Source organism: Centroberyx gerrardi, chromosome 23, assembly GCF_048128805.1.
Source record: "Centroberyx gerrardi isolate f3 chromosome 23, fCenGer3.hap1.cur.20231027, whole genome shotgun sequence".
Taxonomy (NCBI): Eukaryota; Metazoa; Chordata; class Actinopteri; order Beryciformes; family Berycidae; genus Centroberyx; species Centroberyx gerrardi.
The window spans coordinates 17,280,128-17,296,641 of NC_136019.1; the positions used below are offsets into that span (position 1 = coordinate 17,280,128).

Genomic DNA, 16,514 nt, shown 5'->3' on the forward strand with positions numbered 1-16,514 from the left:
AACAGTTTCTAATAAAATGCCTTCATCCTTGGGGATATGGAAACAAAAAAGCTTGATTTTGTTCCTAATTTGAACCTAGTAAGTGTCAGACAGGGACCGCTCAATTCCTAAGTCCTGTATTCGCTTTTTGTGCAAGTGCAGCACCACTGCTAAACAGCCAGTGTTGAAAACCTGGTGGTCGGCCGGCTGAGACTTACCAGGTTCATTTCTGTACATTGCCTTACTCAAGCTTTACTCAAGCTTTAGTCCTCTCCCACCTGAACCGCTCCAACTTTCTCTTTGCTGGCCTGAAGCACTCCCCTCAGACCCTACAGCTCATCCAGGACGCTTCAGCCGGCCTCGCCTTCTGCCTCTCCGGCTTCCCACATGTCATTCCCCCTCCTACATTGCCTTCACTGGCTGCCTGTGGCTTCTCATATCAAATTCAAAACCCTGGTGCTGGCATACAAGGCTACACAGGGATTTCCCCACTCCTCTCCCTCCTGACTCCCCAATGGTGGAATGACCTTCCCAATCATCACCACAGCAGAGTCACTGCCCATCTTCTTCACAGGCTGAAATGTCATCAAAAAGTCATTCTTTCTTCTATCTCTCTCCTTTATTTCTCTTACATGACCATTCCATTGTCAAAGAAATAGCGCTGTGGCTCTGACCTACTCACTATTGGTTGCTTGTAATTTGAAGATGTATGAATAGCTTTTTCTACTGTAAGTCAATGTAGACAAGAGCGTTAGCTAAATGCCTAAAATATAATTATAAACGAAATTCCAGATCCCATCTCAGTTGTCCTTATCAATTTGTTCCGCCCAACAATTTTCATTAATTATTTCATTGTGGAAAATCGTTTTTTGGGATATTTTCCAGAAAAAGAAGAGTATAATTTCTTTAACTTCCTTTGAAGACAGATTTTCCCCATAAAACTAATGGGCAGTAGGTCAAATAGGAACAGACAGGTCAGATAGCAAAGTAGCTCCATAACCTAGTTCTGGTGATTTTTTTGCTGATTCCAATTCCTCAATTTTTTAAAATAGAATCAGAATTGGAATTGGTGTTTGATAACCAGTCAGGGCTGGAATGAGCGGCTGGAGTTCCACCAGTGTTTCCAATACCCTGCATACCAGACACTAGGCAGCACACTGGGATTGCCTCCCACTTCACCAAAGGACAGAGAGAGGGGGGTGTGCAGTATGTAGAGAGGGATGAGCAAGGTAGAGACAATTTGAGGGAACAAGAACGGAAATATGCCTCGTACATTGTCATTGCATTGGCCAAGTCCAAACTCCTGTAATTAACAGGAAGTACAGATGGACATTATCCAACATACAGCTACAGCAATAAAAGACACAGGAGATTGTTGCTGATGGGGGAATAGTGGAGTCCCTTTGATAGGCAGTCCTGCGGTTGAGGGACTAAAGGTGTTAACTGCCTTCTGACCATTCTGTACTGAGGGATATTGAATCTGTGGTCAGGAGGGAAAGAGATAGAAGGAAAGAGAGATGGAGTGAAGGGGAAATAGATGACCGCCAGAGGATGAAGGAAGCATTAAAGTTGAAAATGGCAAGAGTATGGAGGAGACACTGACTCACCTGATGCCATCCGCTGCTGTGATCTCACACTGAACAATTTCCTGTTAGTCGCTTCAACTCCAGTTCCCCCCTCCTCACCACCACCACCACCATTCCCTCTTCTCCCATGGGAAAAGTCATCACACACCCCTCACCCCACCTCCACCCACTTGTCCCCCCCTCCCACCAAAAATATCCCCATTGTCATAACCCGTAGCCCATTGCCATTCCTTTCCCCCATCCCACCCCCCCTCCACTTCCTCTTCCACCCACCCACCCACCATTCCCCGCAGCCCTAACCTCAGATTGGTGAGCACCAACAGGTGCCTGCCCCACAGGCTTCCCAGTACAAACACATTCCGCCCTCTCGTCACTCCCAGCACGCACACCCAATCAGGCCATGGTTTCACCCGTGGAGCCATGGCCACAAAGAGACGAAGAGGGGAAAGAGGGAGGGAAAGGAGAGAGAGTGTGGGAGAAATCACCACGGCCTTTAGCTGAACGGTGGGCGCTGGTAGAGCTGCCAGCTAGCTGCGATCCACTGGAGCCGTGCATGTATCTGCTGGACCTGGACCTGGAAAGGTACGTACGTGAGCTTTTGGAGACGCTCACCCATCAAGGTTCCTGGTGAGGGGGCGGCAGTGGGAGTCACGGTGCCTGGGTGTGGTGGATGGTAAAGGCCATTGGTTGGCCAGAGAAAAGGGCGAAGAAGGTGTCATGGCGGTCTTTGGCGGACAAACGAAGATGAAGACGATGGCGATGATGATGAACATCAAAGTGAGGATGAACACCCTTCTTATCGTTGTATGCAGCTGCCTGTGTTTCACTTTCACTGGTAAGGCTAGTGTGAGGCATGCTGTGTTTTGGTTGCATTTGTGTGTTGTGGATGACTCAAAGAACTCATGATGGATTTTTTAACCTGTGTCATTCAAATGAAAGACATAGATGTTTGCATTTGATAGCTGAAATATACTGAAAAAGGGGGAGGGAAAGAGAAGCAAGAGTGCTTGACTGCCTTTGACTTTGACCCTCTGACCCCACAATGGGGTTGGAAAACAAATAGTTGCCCTGCGCTTGTTGGTGACCTCTGGAGGGTGTTGTGGTGGAGCGTCCCCATCCCTCTGTCTGTCCTACCGCTACTACCTATTTCCTAAAGAGTATCCTGTCTTCACCTTCATTTGAAGACTTGTCCCTACAGAACTAAGGGAGCAGCCAGACAGAAACAGATGACATACACATAAAGTTCATATATGGATCCATCACTCCCGATTGGAATGCAAAACCAAGGTGCAGCGTTTTTGAAAAAAGCGGGTGGATAATCTGTAAACACAGAAACATGGATTTCGATAAGCTCCTTGCCCGTTGCCATTCTCATTCACAGACAAAAGAAAAGAAAACGCTCTAGGTTGTGGGTGCATATACAACTCTGGGAAGCTGAGTACGAGTGAAAATAGTTGCTTGTCAGTTTAGAAAATTGAGAGAGAACAGGTGAGCTCCCCCTTCGCCATCTCTGATAGTCTAGTCAACAGGTCGAGGAAAAGTTCAAATGGTTTCAACTTTTGACCAACGCTATGTAAAAAGATGGAAAATTCCAGTTTCAAAATTGGAAAAAAACTATTGGAATTGTTTTTTGATAATTAGTCCTTGTCTGAGCTGGACTAAACGACTTTGACTTTGACCCTCTGACCCCACGATGGGGTTGGAAAGCAAATAACTGACCTGTACTAGTTGGTGACCTTTGGAGGGTGTACAAATGGGGAGTGTCTCGGTCCCTCTGTCAGTCCTACTACCTGTGTGATTTTACTACAGTATTTCCTCAAAGAAGATGTGGGCCAACAGAAATAGAACAGAAAAGAGAGACCGAAAGTGAGTAGGAGAAACAGAGAGGGATATCCCCACTCTAAGGATTTATTGTCCCTATATCCTTTCTATTCCTCTTGAAAAAAACAAAAGACCCCAGACTCTCCTGCTCTGGAACATATAATGAATCATATTAACGCTTCATTGTTTGATAATCAGAGTCTATTTTCGGCCCTGGTAGAGCTGGTATCCGAGACATCCCTTTGATCCCATTCCCCTGTTGCATATCGATTACGTTAGCTCAGTCACCTTTGCTACCCATCGTACACCACCGGCACCAGCACCTGCCCCGGGGACCGCTTCCTTTGCATGTCCTTTCTGTCCTCTGTCTCTGGAAGTCTTTTTTGCATGTTTTTTTTTTTACATATATGGAATGAAAGTCAACATTTTTGGAGACACCTGTCATCACTGGAGACGTGCACAGTGTTCTATTGTGCTAACAGTTAAATGGTTAAAATCTTTGTTGTTGTTTGGTAATGGAGAAAATGTAATTTCTGTTCTTGCGATTGCATTGGAAGGCAAACAAATGAATACTAAATCTTTTTCAACAAATGACAGTTCCTCTAATGATTTCTCCAGCTCTGACACGTGTCTCCAATATTTGTTCACAGTTCAAAAAGGAATAGTACCTATCCCATTTGCTGGACGCTTTTAGGTTCTCAATCAGTACCACAACTGCCTATATTTTTAGCATGGGGGGGTCCCAGTGGGAATCGAACCCCTAAACACTGCAGGCTTGACTCATTGATCTACAGAGGAATAGACTCTGGTCAGGATATCACTGGCTTAAGGCTGCAAAGTGACACATGTTCTTTTGTGGCATGTTGCTTTATATGATTCTGACAGCTTTGGTCTTTTCCACTAACTCTTGATTTGCTCTTGTTCTCTCACTTTGATTTCCACCATTGACTCTGCTTCTTGTTTTGCCTTTATTCTCTTGTTTCCTCTCCCTCTCTTTCTTTGTGTTTTATTCCAAAATGCTATATATCCATTTGGGACTAAACATTACCTTGTTGTCAGTGCTCAAACTATCCAATTTTTGATAATTACATCCACTATAGTGTGACATTTTCTAAGCAAATACTTTAAGATAAACATATGATTCAATCAAATATGCTGGCTTTATTTTCAAGCCTTGTGTCTTTCTCCTGTTCTTCGCTGCCATTATTTGATCAGATGACTGTGTTGGATTCATCAGGTTTCCTTTTTCCCCCCAATATTTTTTCTCTTTCCGTCCATCCATCCATCCATCCATCTATCATCCATCCAGGAGCATCAGAGACAGAGAGGAGGCTCCATCAGAAGCTATTCGAGAACTACAACCTGAAGGTCCGACCAGCTCGCTCGTGGGAGGAGAGGGTGATGGTCCGAGTGGGGATGACCCTCTCCCAGCTTGTCAGCTTGGTACTTACACACACACAAACACACACACACACACACACACACACACACACACACACACACACACACACACACTAATACCAGAGGATGCACACAAGCACATAACTTCCATATGCATATACAGTACATATACTTCCATAAGCATATATCCACATTCAGAATGCTTTGTACACATGAAAGGTATTTTATGAAACTATACACACACACATACACACATACAAAGACAGCAGCCACATGCATATGCACACACACACACACATACTGTACATACACTCATACATGCACACACACATACACTCATGAATTCCACACACTTGGAATCCTTTGAACACATCAGGGTAATTTATGAAGCTATCTTATGAAAGTGCAGTCCTATCCTCCTGTACTCCACATCTCACACACACACACACACACACACACACACACACACTCTCCCCTAGTAGCGTTGTTGGCAGTTAGCCGGCGGCTGCTAAGTTCAGCAGCATTGCACGGTCGTCCAATCATGCATACCCAATTAGTTTCTATGGAGCGGGATTGAAAGTAGCAGCGCTGTCATGCACAAGACACAGTACCATTCCTAATGTCTCTCTCTCTTTCTCTCTCTCTCTCCCTCTCTCTCTCTCCGCTACAGAACGAGAAGAAGAGCGAGATGACAACCAACGTGTTCATGAATCTGGTAGACGAATGAAAACATTCATCTTCATCACCAAGCGCCGCTCTCCTCCCCTGACTCCTCTCCTCTCCTCTCCTCTCCTCTCCTCTCCTCTCCTCTCTCTCTCTCTCTCTCTCTCTCTCTCTCTCTCTCTCTCTCTCTCTTCCACTGCTCTCTCGCTCTGTCCTCAAATGGACTTGTCACTTTTTATAACCACAAATTATTTCTTGCTGTATCTCTCGCTCTCTTTCGTCTTCGCTCGGCCCCGTTCCTCGCCTTCGCTAATTAGAATTCTGAACGGCCTGAGTGTTTGTGACAGTGGTGTGTGTGTGTGTGTGTGTGTGTGTGTGTGTGCATGTGTGTGTGATAGTGGTGTGTAGATCACTGGGATTTTAATGACTTATCAAAGACAGGAGAAACAAGGTTGTAAATGACAGAGACATCAGAGCACCATGGTAATGATTTCACCTCCTGTCTGTCTTTCTTTCTTTCTTTCTTGCTTGTTTTCTTTCTTGCTTGCTTGCTTTCTTTATATTTCCCTTATTTTCTTTCTTTTCTCTTTCTGTATATTTTCCTTCCTTCTTTCCCTCCTTCCTTCCTTCCTACTCCCCCCCTCCCTTCCTTCCTTCCTTCCCCTCTTCCTTCCTCCCTCCCTCCCTCCCTTCCTTCCTTCCTTCCTTCTTTCCTTCCTAGGCATGGACAGACTACAGGTTGTCGTGGAACCCAGAGGAATATGACAATATTAATGTTTTGAGGATTCCTCCCAACAAAGTGTGGCGTCCCGACATCTACCTCATCAACAAGTGAGCTTCCTATCCTTCAGTCACACAGTGCTTCATGCCTTCAGCCATCCATCATCCATAATACCATCCACACCATCCATCATACCTTAAAGTGGATTCACCAATCTGATAGTTCCTATGAAGCCAAAAAGAACGACATGTTTCACATATACTTCAAAATATGTTTAGAGATATGTTTCAAAATATACAAAAACAAAAATATATTTCTACATATGGATGACATTCACTAAAGATAAAAATGTTGTACTCAGACACCACTGGTCTGATTGGCCTGATAGGGACACTATAACTGAAGGTCAAATTTTCAAACTTTGAAAGGCCATAACTGCTACACCACTGGTCCCATTCTGATTAAACTTGGAGGGGTGAAGCATCTTGTAACTGATTGGCCCAAACGTTGCCTGCATCATATGGTTCCAAATATATTTTTAAATGGCCAAAATGTATGTGAAAATATTTACAGATATATGTTGCTTGCGTTGCCTCTGATGGCTGAAAGATAATTTGGACAGTCATTTTTCCATATTATAATATTAAGCATCCAGAATTATTAAAAAATGTCAATTTTTCTTCCAGTTGTCTCAGGAAATACAATTGGATGGTTCGTAAGATTGCATTTTCTTTGATTATGAGAAGTCATGGCTCAAAACTCAATGTATAGAAAAAAACAAAACAAATTTGTGCCCACTTTTGTAGAATAACAAACCAAAAGTCAAGGCCACTAGAGTTCCCCTTTAACAAAGACATTAATAAGACCCTGATACATCACTGCATGCCTGCTTTCTGTCATCATTTGATTTCATTTGTTTATCCATCTGCCAAAATGATCATGGGTCTCACTCCCTTCTGGGATTTTTTTAACAAATCTGAAGTTTTATTTCAAAATGAGATATCAACTATTTACTGCTAGTATGAAAGTGAAACTTGTGAAAGACATTTATTGGCTAAATGATGGGATTCATCTCTGAAACTTGACTTCCTCTCTCTCTCTCTACACAGTAATGACGGCCAGTTTGACGTGGCTCTGTATGTCAACGTCTTGGTTTACAGTGATGGGACGGTCAACTGGCTTCCCCCAGCCATCTACCGCAGCAGCTGCGTTTTAGAGGTGCAGTCTGGAGCCAACACACCACACCGCTACTGTCTGATGAAAAGCTTGTATCTCCAGAAAAAAAAAAGACGTATTTCTAAATATCATCGAGAAGTGATTTAGCAACTCGTACTCATGGTTGAAGCTGAAGTGAGGCCCGAACTTCTCCATTCCCACAGGTGGCGTACTTCCCATTTGACTGGCAGAATTGCAGCATGGTGTTCCGCTCCTACACCTACGATGCATCTGAGGTGGAGCTGCAGTATTTCCTGGATGACGAAGGCCAAGAGATCCAGGAGATTGTCATAGATGACAATGCTTTTACTGGTTGGTGCCTTGAGTAACACCATCCACTTCCTATAGGCTTTAGTTGGTTTGTCCATATTTGAATCTGTCTCTATAGGTGGCTTCTCTCATAGATGTACAATCAGCTGCTTTGTATAAAATCCCAGTTGCTTATTCTTCTCTTCAGAATTCATTCTTATTTAAAGGATTGATTTCTGTTTTTTCTACCTCAAAAGACCCTATGGAGGAGAGCGCTCATTCTTCTCCTTCACTTCTAATGTCACCTTTCCTTCAGGTCTCGATGCTCCATTTCATTGTTCTTTCCCATCGCCTTGTGCTTCTCCACAGAGAACGGGGAGTGGGCCATCTGTCACAAACCCAGCAGGAAGAACGTCAAGGAGGACCTGTATGAGGACATCACCTTTTACCTCATCATAGAGAGGAAGCCGCTTTTCTACATCATCAACATCATCGTGCCCTGCATCCTCACCAGCGTGCTGGCCATATTTGTCTTCTATCTGCCTCCCGGAGCAGGTCAGGACATCTCACATGTTGTGGCATCATGACTAGAACACTTTGGGAATGTTAAGTCATTTGGGGGTAAAGCAATCCTTATCCCATGATTGGTTGTGTCATGTCATGACATTGGACAATGGCTGTGTCCAACAATTTTTAAAAATAAAGCCTATTTGCCCAGTTATGTGTTTCACAAAGTGCGCTGTCAGATGAAATCATGCCTTGTCAGCACCAAACAGCAGCCAGCAAATTTCTGCTACGCTATCGTAATTCACTCTCTAAACTGTCCCTGTTGTCTCCAGGAGAAAAGATGACCCTCTCCATCTCTGTCCTCATCGCTCTGACCGTCTTCATGCTCCTGCTGGCCGACAAGGTCCCTGAAACCTCCCTCGGCATCCCTATCATCGTCAACTACGTCATGTTCACCATGATCCTGGTCACCTTCTCTGTCATCCTGAGCGTGGTGGTCCTCAACCTGCACCACCGGACCCCCAGCACACACATCATGCCAGCCTGGGTTCGCAAGGTGAGGCTGGGGTTGTTTAAGCCCGATCTGTGGAGGTGTAGGGAAAGGTGGAACGAGGCAGAGTGTGGCCTATCTGTTTGTCATTGCTGCTGTAGGCATTCCAAGGCATTTTCAGGATGTGCAAAATAGCAGCAGTGGTATCAGAATTTACTAAGTATCCATCCAGGCTGTTTAATTACTCACCCTGACTTATGAACTTTAACCTCCCAGGTGTTCATCCACTTCCTGCCCAAATACATCGGCATGGAGAGGCCAAACCCAGAGGAACCTCTGGTGGAGGAGGAGCCCAGTGACGACACGCCCCTCCAGAGCATCGACGGGTGGCGGCCTGGAGGAGAGTACTTCTTTCGCAAGATCAACCCTGATCTGGTCCTACCCTGGAAAGGCAGGTAAGGCCACATTCATAATTTACCATGAAGTCATTTGCCAGAAACATGGTTCACTCCTTTTTGATGGCAGCGAGTTGTCTGTACAAGGTGTGAATTGAAAGTCATCCAGTCACTTGAAAAAGTGGTATAGTTCCAGAATAGAGAGAGATCCCTCCTCCATGACACCTAAACTGACAGGCTGAAATTGATGTGAATGGGAAGTGTGAAGTGTCCAGTTGCTTGAAAAAAGCCATTCTGTTCATCTGGGTAAAATGAAGGATTTACAAAGAATGATGTGCTCAGCACACCAATGATATATGGAAATGTCCAAAACAGCTATGGCAAATGTTCTTTTTCTGCAGATGAGCCACTGCTTTCTGGAGTACAAATCACACTTTACATATTGCCGCTGCTGGGTGAAAACCTCATAAATCCAATTTTGGTAATTTTCATATTTTAACTTCATGGTCCTCAATAGAAAATTCTACAAACCTTTGGTTTATGAAACCCTTTCAAAACCAAAGGGTTTTTCTTAGTTCCTGAAAAAAAGTTGACATTTTGGAGATACAAGGTTTTACCCAAAAATGGTGAAATTCAACAATGGTCCTAACAGAGATTTTACAGTAAGTCATATCTTCAAGAGGAAGATATAACTGACTCAACAATAGCTGCCTAATCTGACTTAATCTGGAGAGTCTGTTTAAGACAGCACTGGTGCCATTACATACTTCACTGTTGCCATTTAGTTATTTCATGAAAAGGCAGACAACAAACTGGCCCTACCACACAATAGCTACCTTTACCATGTAGAAGTATGATACTTTCTCAACCCTAGTATTACTGTATCTTCTTAGTTTTTATAAAATGAGGTTTATTGATTTCCCATAACAACAAGAGTCATAAAGAGATATAGAAAAAACTGTTCCACTGCAACAAACCCCATTGGATCAGACTCTGAAGACGGCAAGATCTTGGCTGAAATTATTGAGAAACATGAAGTGCTAAAGAGTTACAGTGTCCCATATTACCTGTCAAGACCGTTGGAAATCATAAACCTGAAATGATGACCATCAGAATCGTCCATCCTGATTCAACCGCTCTCTAGGCTGCGATGTGCTGATCCTGAAGTTGTACCAGGGAGAAAGCTATTTCTATTAGTGTTAATAAGACCCAGCCAAGGTATGAATCTTCTTTGTAGTGTGAGCCAAAATGTAAATGCGGTGTCTGCTGCCAGACTTGCTATTACACTAAAGTACACAGTGTGCTAGACTTGGCAGAGCTGCAGCCATCACCACAGCGGCTCAGAAAATGTACCGTGGCAGCGATGTGCAGTTCCTCGACTCTCATATAACCAGATTTAATCATGCAGCAACGTGCAAGCTATCGTGATCAACAAATATGACAAAAGTGGAGGATGGATGTTGTGTAGTTATGGACCTACAGAGACTGAGACCATCAATGAAAATTCTGCATTAAAAATCTGCTCAGGTGTTCTGCGTCCTTCAATCAGAGGAGCCACATGCACAGTAGAGTTTCTGATAATGGTCTTCAATGGGACGACCTGGGTTCAAACTCTGTGTCATTATTATTATCCTGGGTTTCAGAATAAAATAATAAAATGAATCTTCCTGTGCGCCATTTTTCCAGAAAAGAGCTACCAGACATCGGGTGGTTAGAACAGGAACTGTAAAAGCTTTCATGAACTGGATATAGGTAGAATCACTATTGTGTTATAACAATCATGAGAGTTTTGCTACTAGAGAATAGCAAAACAGACATTTATCTCGGCCTATATGAAAATGTCGTGGATTATTACTTTAAACCAAACGGTCTCACCAAGTCTAGTCCCCCGGCCCTCTCTGTCTCCATCCAGCCCATTCAGCGATGATAAACACCTTTGACGGCTTCACTCGGTGGGCCAGGCTAATCTGCCAGTGCCACCCCAGCCTTGCCACCCAGCCCCGGCTTCATAAACGGGTCCACGGCCCCCCCAGAGCCAGACACGGTGGTGGGCATCTCTCATCCCGTTCCAAAGGCATCAGATTCAGCCCCAGCTAAGCCCCGCGCCCCCGTCCGCAGTCGCCAGCCCCTAAGCCTCTGTTTAGGTTGGGCATTAGGGGGTAATCCCGGGGGGAGAGGAGGGGGAGGAGGGGCGGGGAGAGCGAGGGATGGATAGGGGTAGCCGAGTGGAAGGGAAGACCGGTGCTGAGTGATCGGGGCAGAGGAGGACTTTGCTGTTTTTTTGATGTGGAGGAGAGATGGCGGCCACGCTTCAAGGCAGATAGAAACGCCGGCACCACTGTCCACTCAGTGTAATCTGCCGTTTTTCATCCTCTCTCTATCTGTTCATCCGTTTCTCTCCATCTCTCCCCCGTAATTCTGTCAGAGAGCTAGTTAGAAGCCAGGTGCTGCCCTTTACAGCGCCTTTACGAGAATTGTGCTCATGTATGGTGCTGTACGTGTGAACGTGTGTGTGTATTTATTTGGTGTGAGCATGTGTTAGTGGGCGCACTATATCTGTGTTCCTGCTGCACGTCTCCCATGCGTGAGTGGTGGTGCACAGCACAGTGTGTGTCAGTGAGAATTCAATTATCATTCTGTTTCCATTCCATTTATGAGTCCACATAGTCTACGAGTGGATGCAAGTATACATATCTATATTGTGTGTGTGTGTGTGTGTGTGTGTGTGTGTGTGTGTGTGTGTGTGTGTGCGTCATGGTGAGAGGCGCTCCATCTGTCTGTGGTAATGAATAGAAGCCGTGGAATGTGGATGGCATGCAGCATGCAGAACACCGCATAGCTGGGCCGTGAGCTGTGGCCACACACACACACACACACACTCCACCCTTTCTTCCAGAGCTCCCGGTCCCCCATTTTTATTGTCCAATAGGGCATCTGTTGTCACGGTATCTCCCTGTGACCCTGATAACATCATGCTCCTTCTCTGACGCCTCGCCCTCACTGGTGCCAGGGGTTCTGCACATAATATACACTGTACACATCACATGCTACACACTACATACATGCATGCAACCATGTAATTGAAGGTGCCAATCTGACAGGTGCATTGTGGTGCCAAGCCACAAGCCTTCAGGATGTGATACATGATGTGTATCATGGTGCTTAGTGCTCTCTCTCTCTCTCTCTCTCTCTCTCTCTCTCTCTCTCTCTCTCTCTCTCTCTCACTCACTTTTTCTCTCCCTCAATAATCTCAATAGTTTGTGTGCATGTAACAATAATGGTAACAAAAGAAAACAAGGCAACAGTAAACATGTCCCACCTGAAGTGTTGCAGTCCACCTTGTTTTGACCGGTAATTGCAGCGCCCCCCTTGGGCCAGTCAGTGTACTTTTGAAAATACTTGAACACAGTGGTGAGATGCATCATTCTCCCAAGTTTTGCCAAAATCCGATCAGTGCTGTCTGTTTGTTTGTCCGTATTGCAGGATATCTCAAACAGGTGCATGTAACAAATAAACAAACAAACATATGAATGAACAAAGGAACGAACAAACACGAGAAAGAATGTATGAACAAGTGAACAAGCAAACAAATTAACAAACAAGCAAACACATGAACGAACATTTGGAGGCAATAAAATAAAATAATAATAAAATAACGCCACTAACAGAAAACGATCATAATCTCAACACACTGGTGCAGTTTCACTATAACACTATGATGCTAACCATACAGCAATAGCAATGTTATTCCCTGTAGTCAGTACAGCAATAGCAATGTTATTGTTTCTTATGCTTGCATGTGCATGCTCCATTATGTATGGTTGAGGAACAGGACAGGTGTGGTAAAGGACATGCGTCCCCCCCCCCCCCCCACACACACACACACCCTCCGCCATAAACCAGCATCCTCACCGCTCGCAAATAACTTTCCCTGCCGCACAGAGAGAGACCCGATGTCCAGTGGACGTTGCATGACATCCAAGCCTTCATTACACTGTTACATGTCCTGTAACGTGACATTGGGCTGAAGGGTAGACGTGCGCTGTTGGCATGCAGTCTATTCACTATAGATGCCATATACAGCCCTCGTTAGCAATGATGATGGATGGATCATGCTATAAGGCTAAATGACTGTCATAAGTACGCTAGTATTCAGACATAGAGCCGTCAACCACCATGTGACAGCATTTAATGTATGTCAGGATATCTGATTTATTATGAGGGAGTCCTTTCAGTCCATTGAACAAGCACCCACACCACTGGATTGAGATATTAGAATGAGAAGTCATTAGAATTTGATAGCAAGACTAGTGCAAGTCAATAGGGCTGAAAACCATTCCTCTGAAAAATGTTTTTCTGTGTAAGTTATGCTATGGAACAGTTAGGGAACTGTTGGGAATGTGCTGCATGTCATTTTTCAGAGAAATGCTGTTAAGCCCCAGTGGCTTTGTAGCATTACTAAGCAATGCTGTTGAATTCTGCCTCCAATATCTCAAAAAACAAAACACAAGGCAAGTTTACACTTTGTGCATAAACTAAAACAACTTTCACTTCATGATCAATCAGATAGGCTGTTATCTGAATGATCAACTATCCCAATATTATTCACTTTTCATATGTTCCTAAAGATTTATCCTTTTCAGTAAAATACAGTTTTGTAAATAAAGTCATTCTCACTAGCACAATGGTCACAGTACTAGATCCTGATTTGCAATCAATTCAAATGATGTTAAACCATCAAGACCAGTTGTGATGTGTTAACTGGAGATAATCTGAAAGTTCCTGTAAAAATGACTGGATTTTGCTAGCTTTGAGACTTGATCAAATATCTTCATCGGTACATCCTATATAATGGCTTCCTGTAAGGGACAGAAAATGAGAAAGTTCAAGTTCCTCTCATGCAACATTGCCACACAGCCCGGTGACCACATGCTGGTGTCATTCCTTTCAGTACAGCTGAAAAAACACACCACAAGCTCCAGTGCAAAAACGAATCTAAACACAACCGATAAGCCATGTAGTGTGCAACAGTGAAATATGTAGAATGCATCTATACTCACAGGAAGAGGGGTGGATGGGGTGGAGGGGAGCACAGGGCAGTGGTAGATGGCAGTCAACAGTTAACACCCTGTTTATGTGTTTGGTTGACCCTGGGTGACTGTGTAGTATGGCCAGGCATGAGGTTTGCATGACCTGACCTGCTCAAATTTAACACTAAAAGGGAGAATCATGGCGGCTCAAGTTAGGTATAGCGTTAGCTTCGGCACAGTGCATTAAAGCATCACATGACCATTTATCTGAACTACTGATGTACAGTATATAATATCTGTGTTGGGAGGTGTTGATGGACAGCTGTAATGGTCGTTACTCTAAATGTGAGGTGGGTCAAAGGTCAATGGGCTCATCCATACAGCAAAGACAAAACGCTGGCTGTGATATCCGGTTTCCACACTGTAAGAAAGCAGAGAATGAGAACCTCTCCTTCTGCCCATCCATACGTTTTGGTGTATGGAACAGCTGTGCGGAGCAAGAATGGAGGGGGTCAAAGGTCACAGCATCGCAAAATGTTGACCCAACGCTGCACCAATGTCACCCCTGTGTGTCAGGAGTGTGCCGCTGTCACTCAGGGCCCCACAGGGCTGTAGAGGGGGCCTAGTGCAGTTCTGCCAGTCATTGGCTAGAGGGAACACAAGGACACATAGCTTAGCAGACACACCGGCATGTGAAGAAAGGACTAATGAAGAAGAAGCACTGACACCTCGGTCTATATGTCCTCCACTAGACAGCTAATGTCAGTGATGATACAAACGGTGGTCTGTTTAAGCAAAGGGTAACTATGCCAGTTATTCATAACCAACGAAACATAAATCCAAACTTATGACGTGTTTGTGAAGGCTGTCGCTGCATTTTAGAACTGCTTTCTGCGGGCTTGTGTAAGTATTTAGCATGACAAGTTCACATTGGTGCATGTGCACTGTACTGGTGCTTTGGCATGGATCACTACTGTGGAATTGTTGCTGCAAAAAATGTCCATATTAACAAACTGAGTTTTAAAATCTTGTATTGAGTCTTAAAATTAAAAAATTAAAAAATAATATATACTACTATCAAGATAATGTCACTTGATCCATAAAAAATCTCAAGTTGATTTGCATTGTAGTGAAGTTGAAATTATAGTGATTTTTTTCACTTATTCCTGTGAGAAAGTGTACAACAAACAACAGATGGACTTCCCCTAAGATGGACATTTTTTACAGTGTATTCTTTAACAACTCCACACCAAAGCAGCAGGACGGTGCACAGGTATGCAAAATCACTTGGGATCCTCTCTCTAGTGATGAATATTATGCTAAACACTTAAATATGCCATATGAAAGAAGTCACAAAATGCAGCAACACCCCTCATAAAGATATTATAAGTTGGGATTTATGTTTAAAATAAGATTTTAAGAGTCAATGTTTGACTAAATGACTTGTTGCAGTAAATTAAGTGCATAACGGTCTATGGCAATCCAGTTCCCAGTTTCCATGCCTTCCATTTCTCTTATTCAGCATCTTTCCCTCTCACTTCTTTTCTTCAATTCTCTCCCTATGTCTCTCTCCCTCCCTCCCTCCCTCCCTCTCTCTCTCTCTCTCTCTCTCTCTCTGTAAGGAGCGAGAGCACAGTGCAGCTCCAGAGGCACTTAGACACTGACAGCTACTGTCTGATCCTGCCTCCCAACCTGAAGTCAGCCATCGCCGCTGTCACATACATGGCTGAGCAGCTGAAGAAGCAGGACACGGACGACACAGTGAGACCATGCACACGCACACGAGGGGCACACACACGCACACACACACACACACACACACACCCTCTGTCAAGCAGCTTGTTGTTCAGCCAGTCTATTCTGTAGTTACTAGGCACAGAGTGTTCCAAACATGCCCCGGCGATGTTCATGTCATTGCGTACATACAGTACTCTGCTGACTCAGTGTGTGTGTGTGTGTGTGTGTGTGTGTGTGTGTGTGCCCTGCAGATGACAGGAGACTGGCAGTTCATAGCCCTGGTGGTGGACCGTCTCTTCCTGTGGTTGTTTGTTATCATCACCACCCTTGGCACCCTGGCCATGTTCTTGGATGCCAGCTTCAACTATACACCCGACAACCCCTTCCCATAGAGGCCGACACATACACACACACACACACACACACACACACACACACACAGATGCATACACACACACAAGACCTGGGTAGATCTTTGCATTTGTTTTAGCATATGGTACATGGGTGAGCACAATTCATATAGTGCCAAGTAAGTTTTTCATTACAGAAATGTCATCTAAATTAACTTTCAAACTTATTTTCTGGGATTGTCTGAGTTTGCTGGCACTCATTGTTGGCTGAAATAAATCCTGGAAAGTATTTGCAAATCCTGTTTGACCCAGGTGAGGCACACACACACACACACACACACACACACACAGTTGGAGCTCGATGTATTGC

The 16,514-nt window shown here is 44.3% G+C and overlaps 1 protein-coding gene across 1 annotated transcript; it reads left to right on the forward strand.

The window, feature by feature from the left end:
- Window positions 1-2,318: 2,318 nt before the first annotated feature.
- On the forward strand, window positions 2,319-16,186 carry chrnb1l (cholinergic receptor, nicotinic, beta 1 (muscle) like). Its single transcript, XM_071897607.2, has 11 exons — window positions 2,319-2,400; window positions 4,696-4,829; window positions 5,458-5,502; window positions 6,172-6,281; window positions 7,281-7,389; window positions 7,551-7,698; window positions 8,005-8,190; window positions 8,475-8,698; window positions 8,909-9,087; window positions 15,680-15,818; window positions 16,046-16,186. Exons 1-11 carry the CDS (start codon window positions 2,319-2,321, stop codon window positions 16,184-16,186), a joined length of 1,497 nt encoding a protein of 498 aa, XP_071753708.2.
- Window positions 16,187-16,514: the final 328 nt, after the last annotated feature.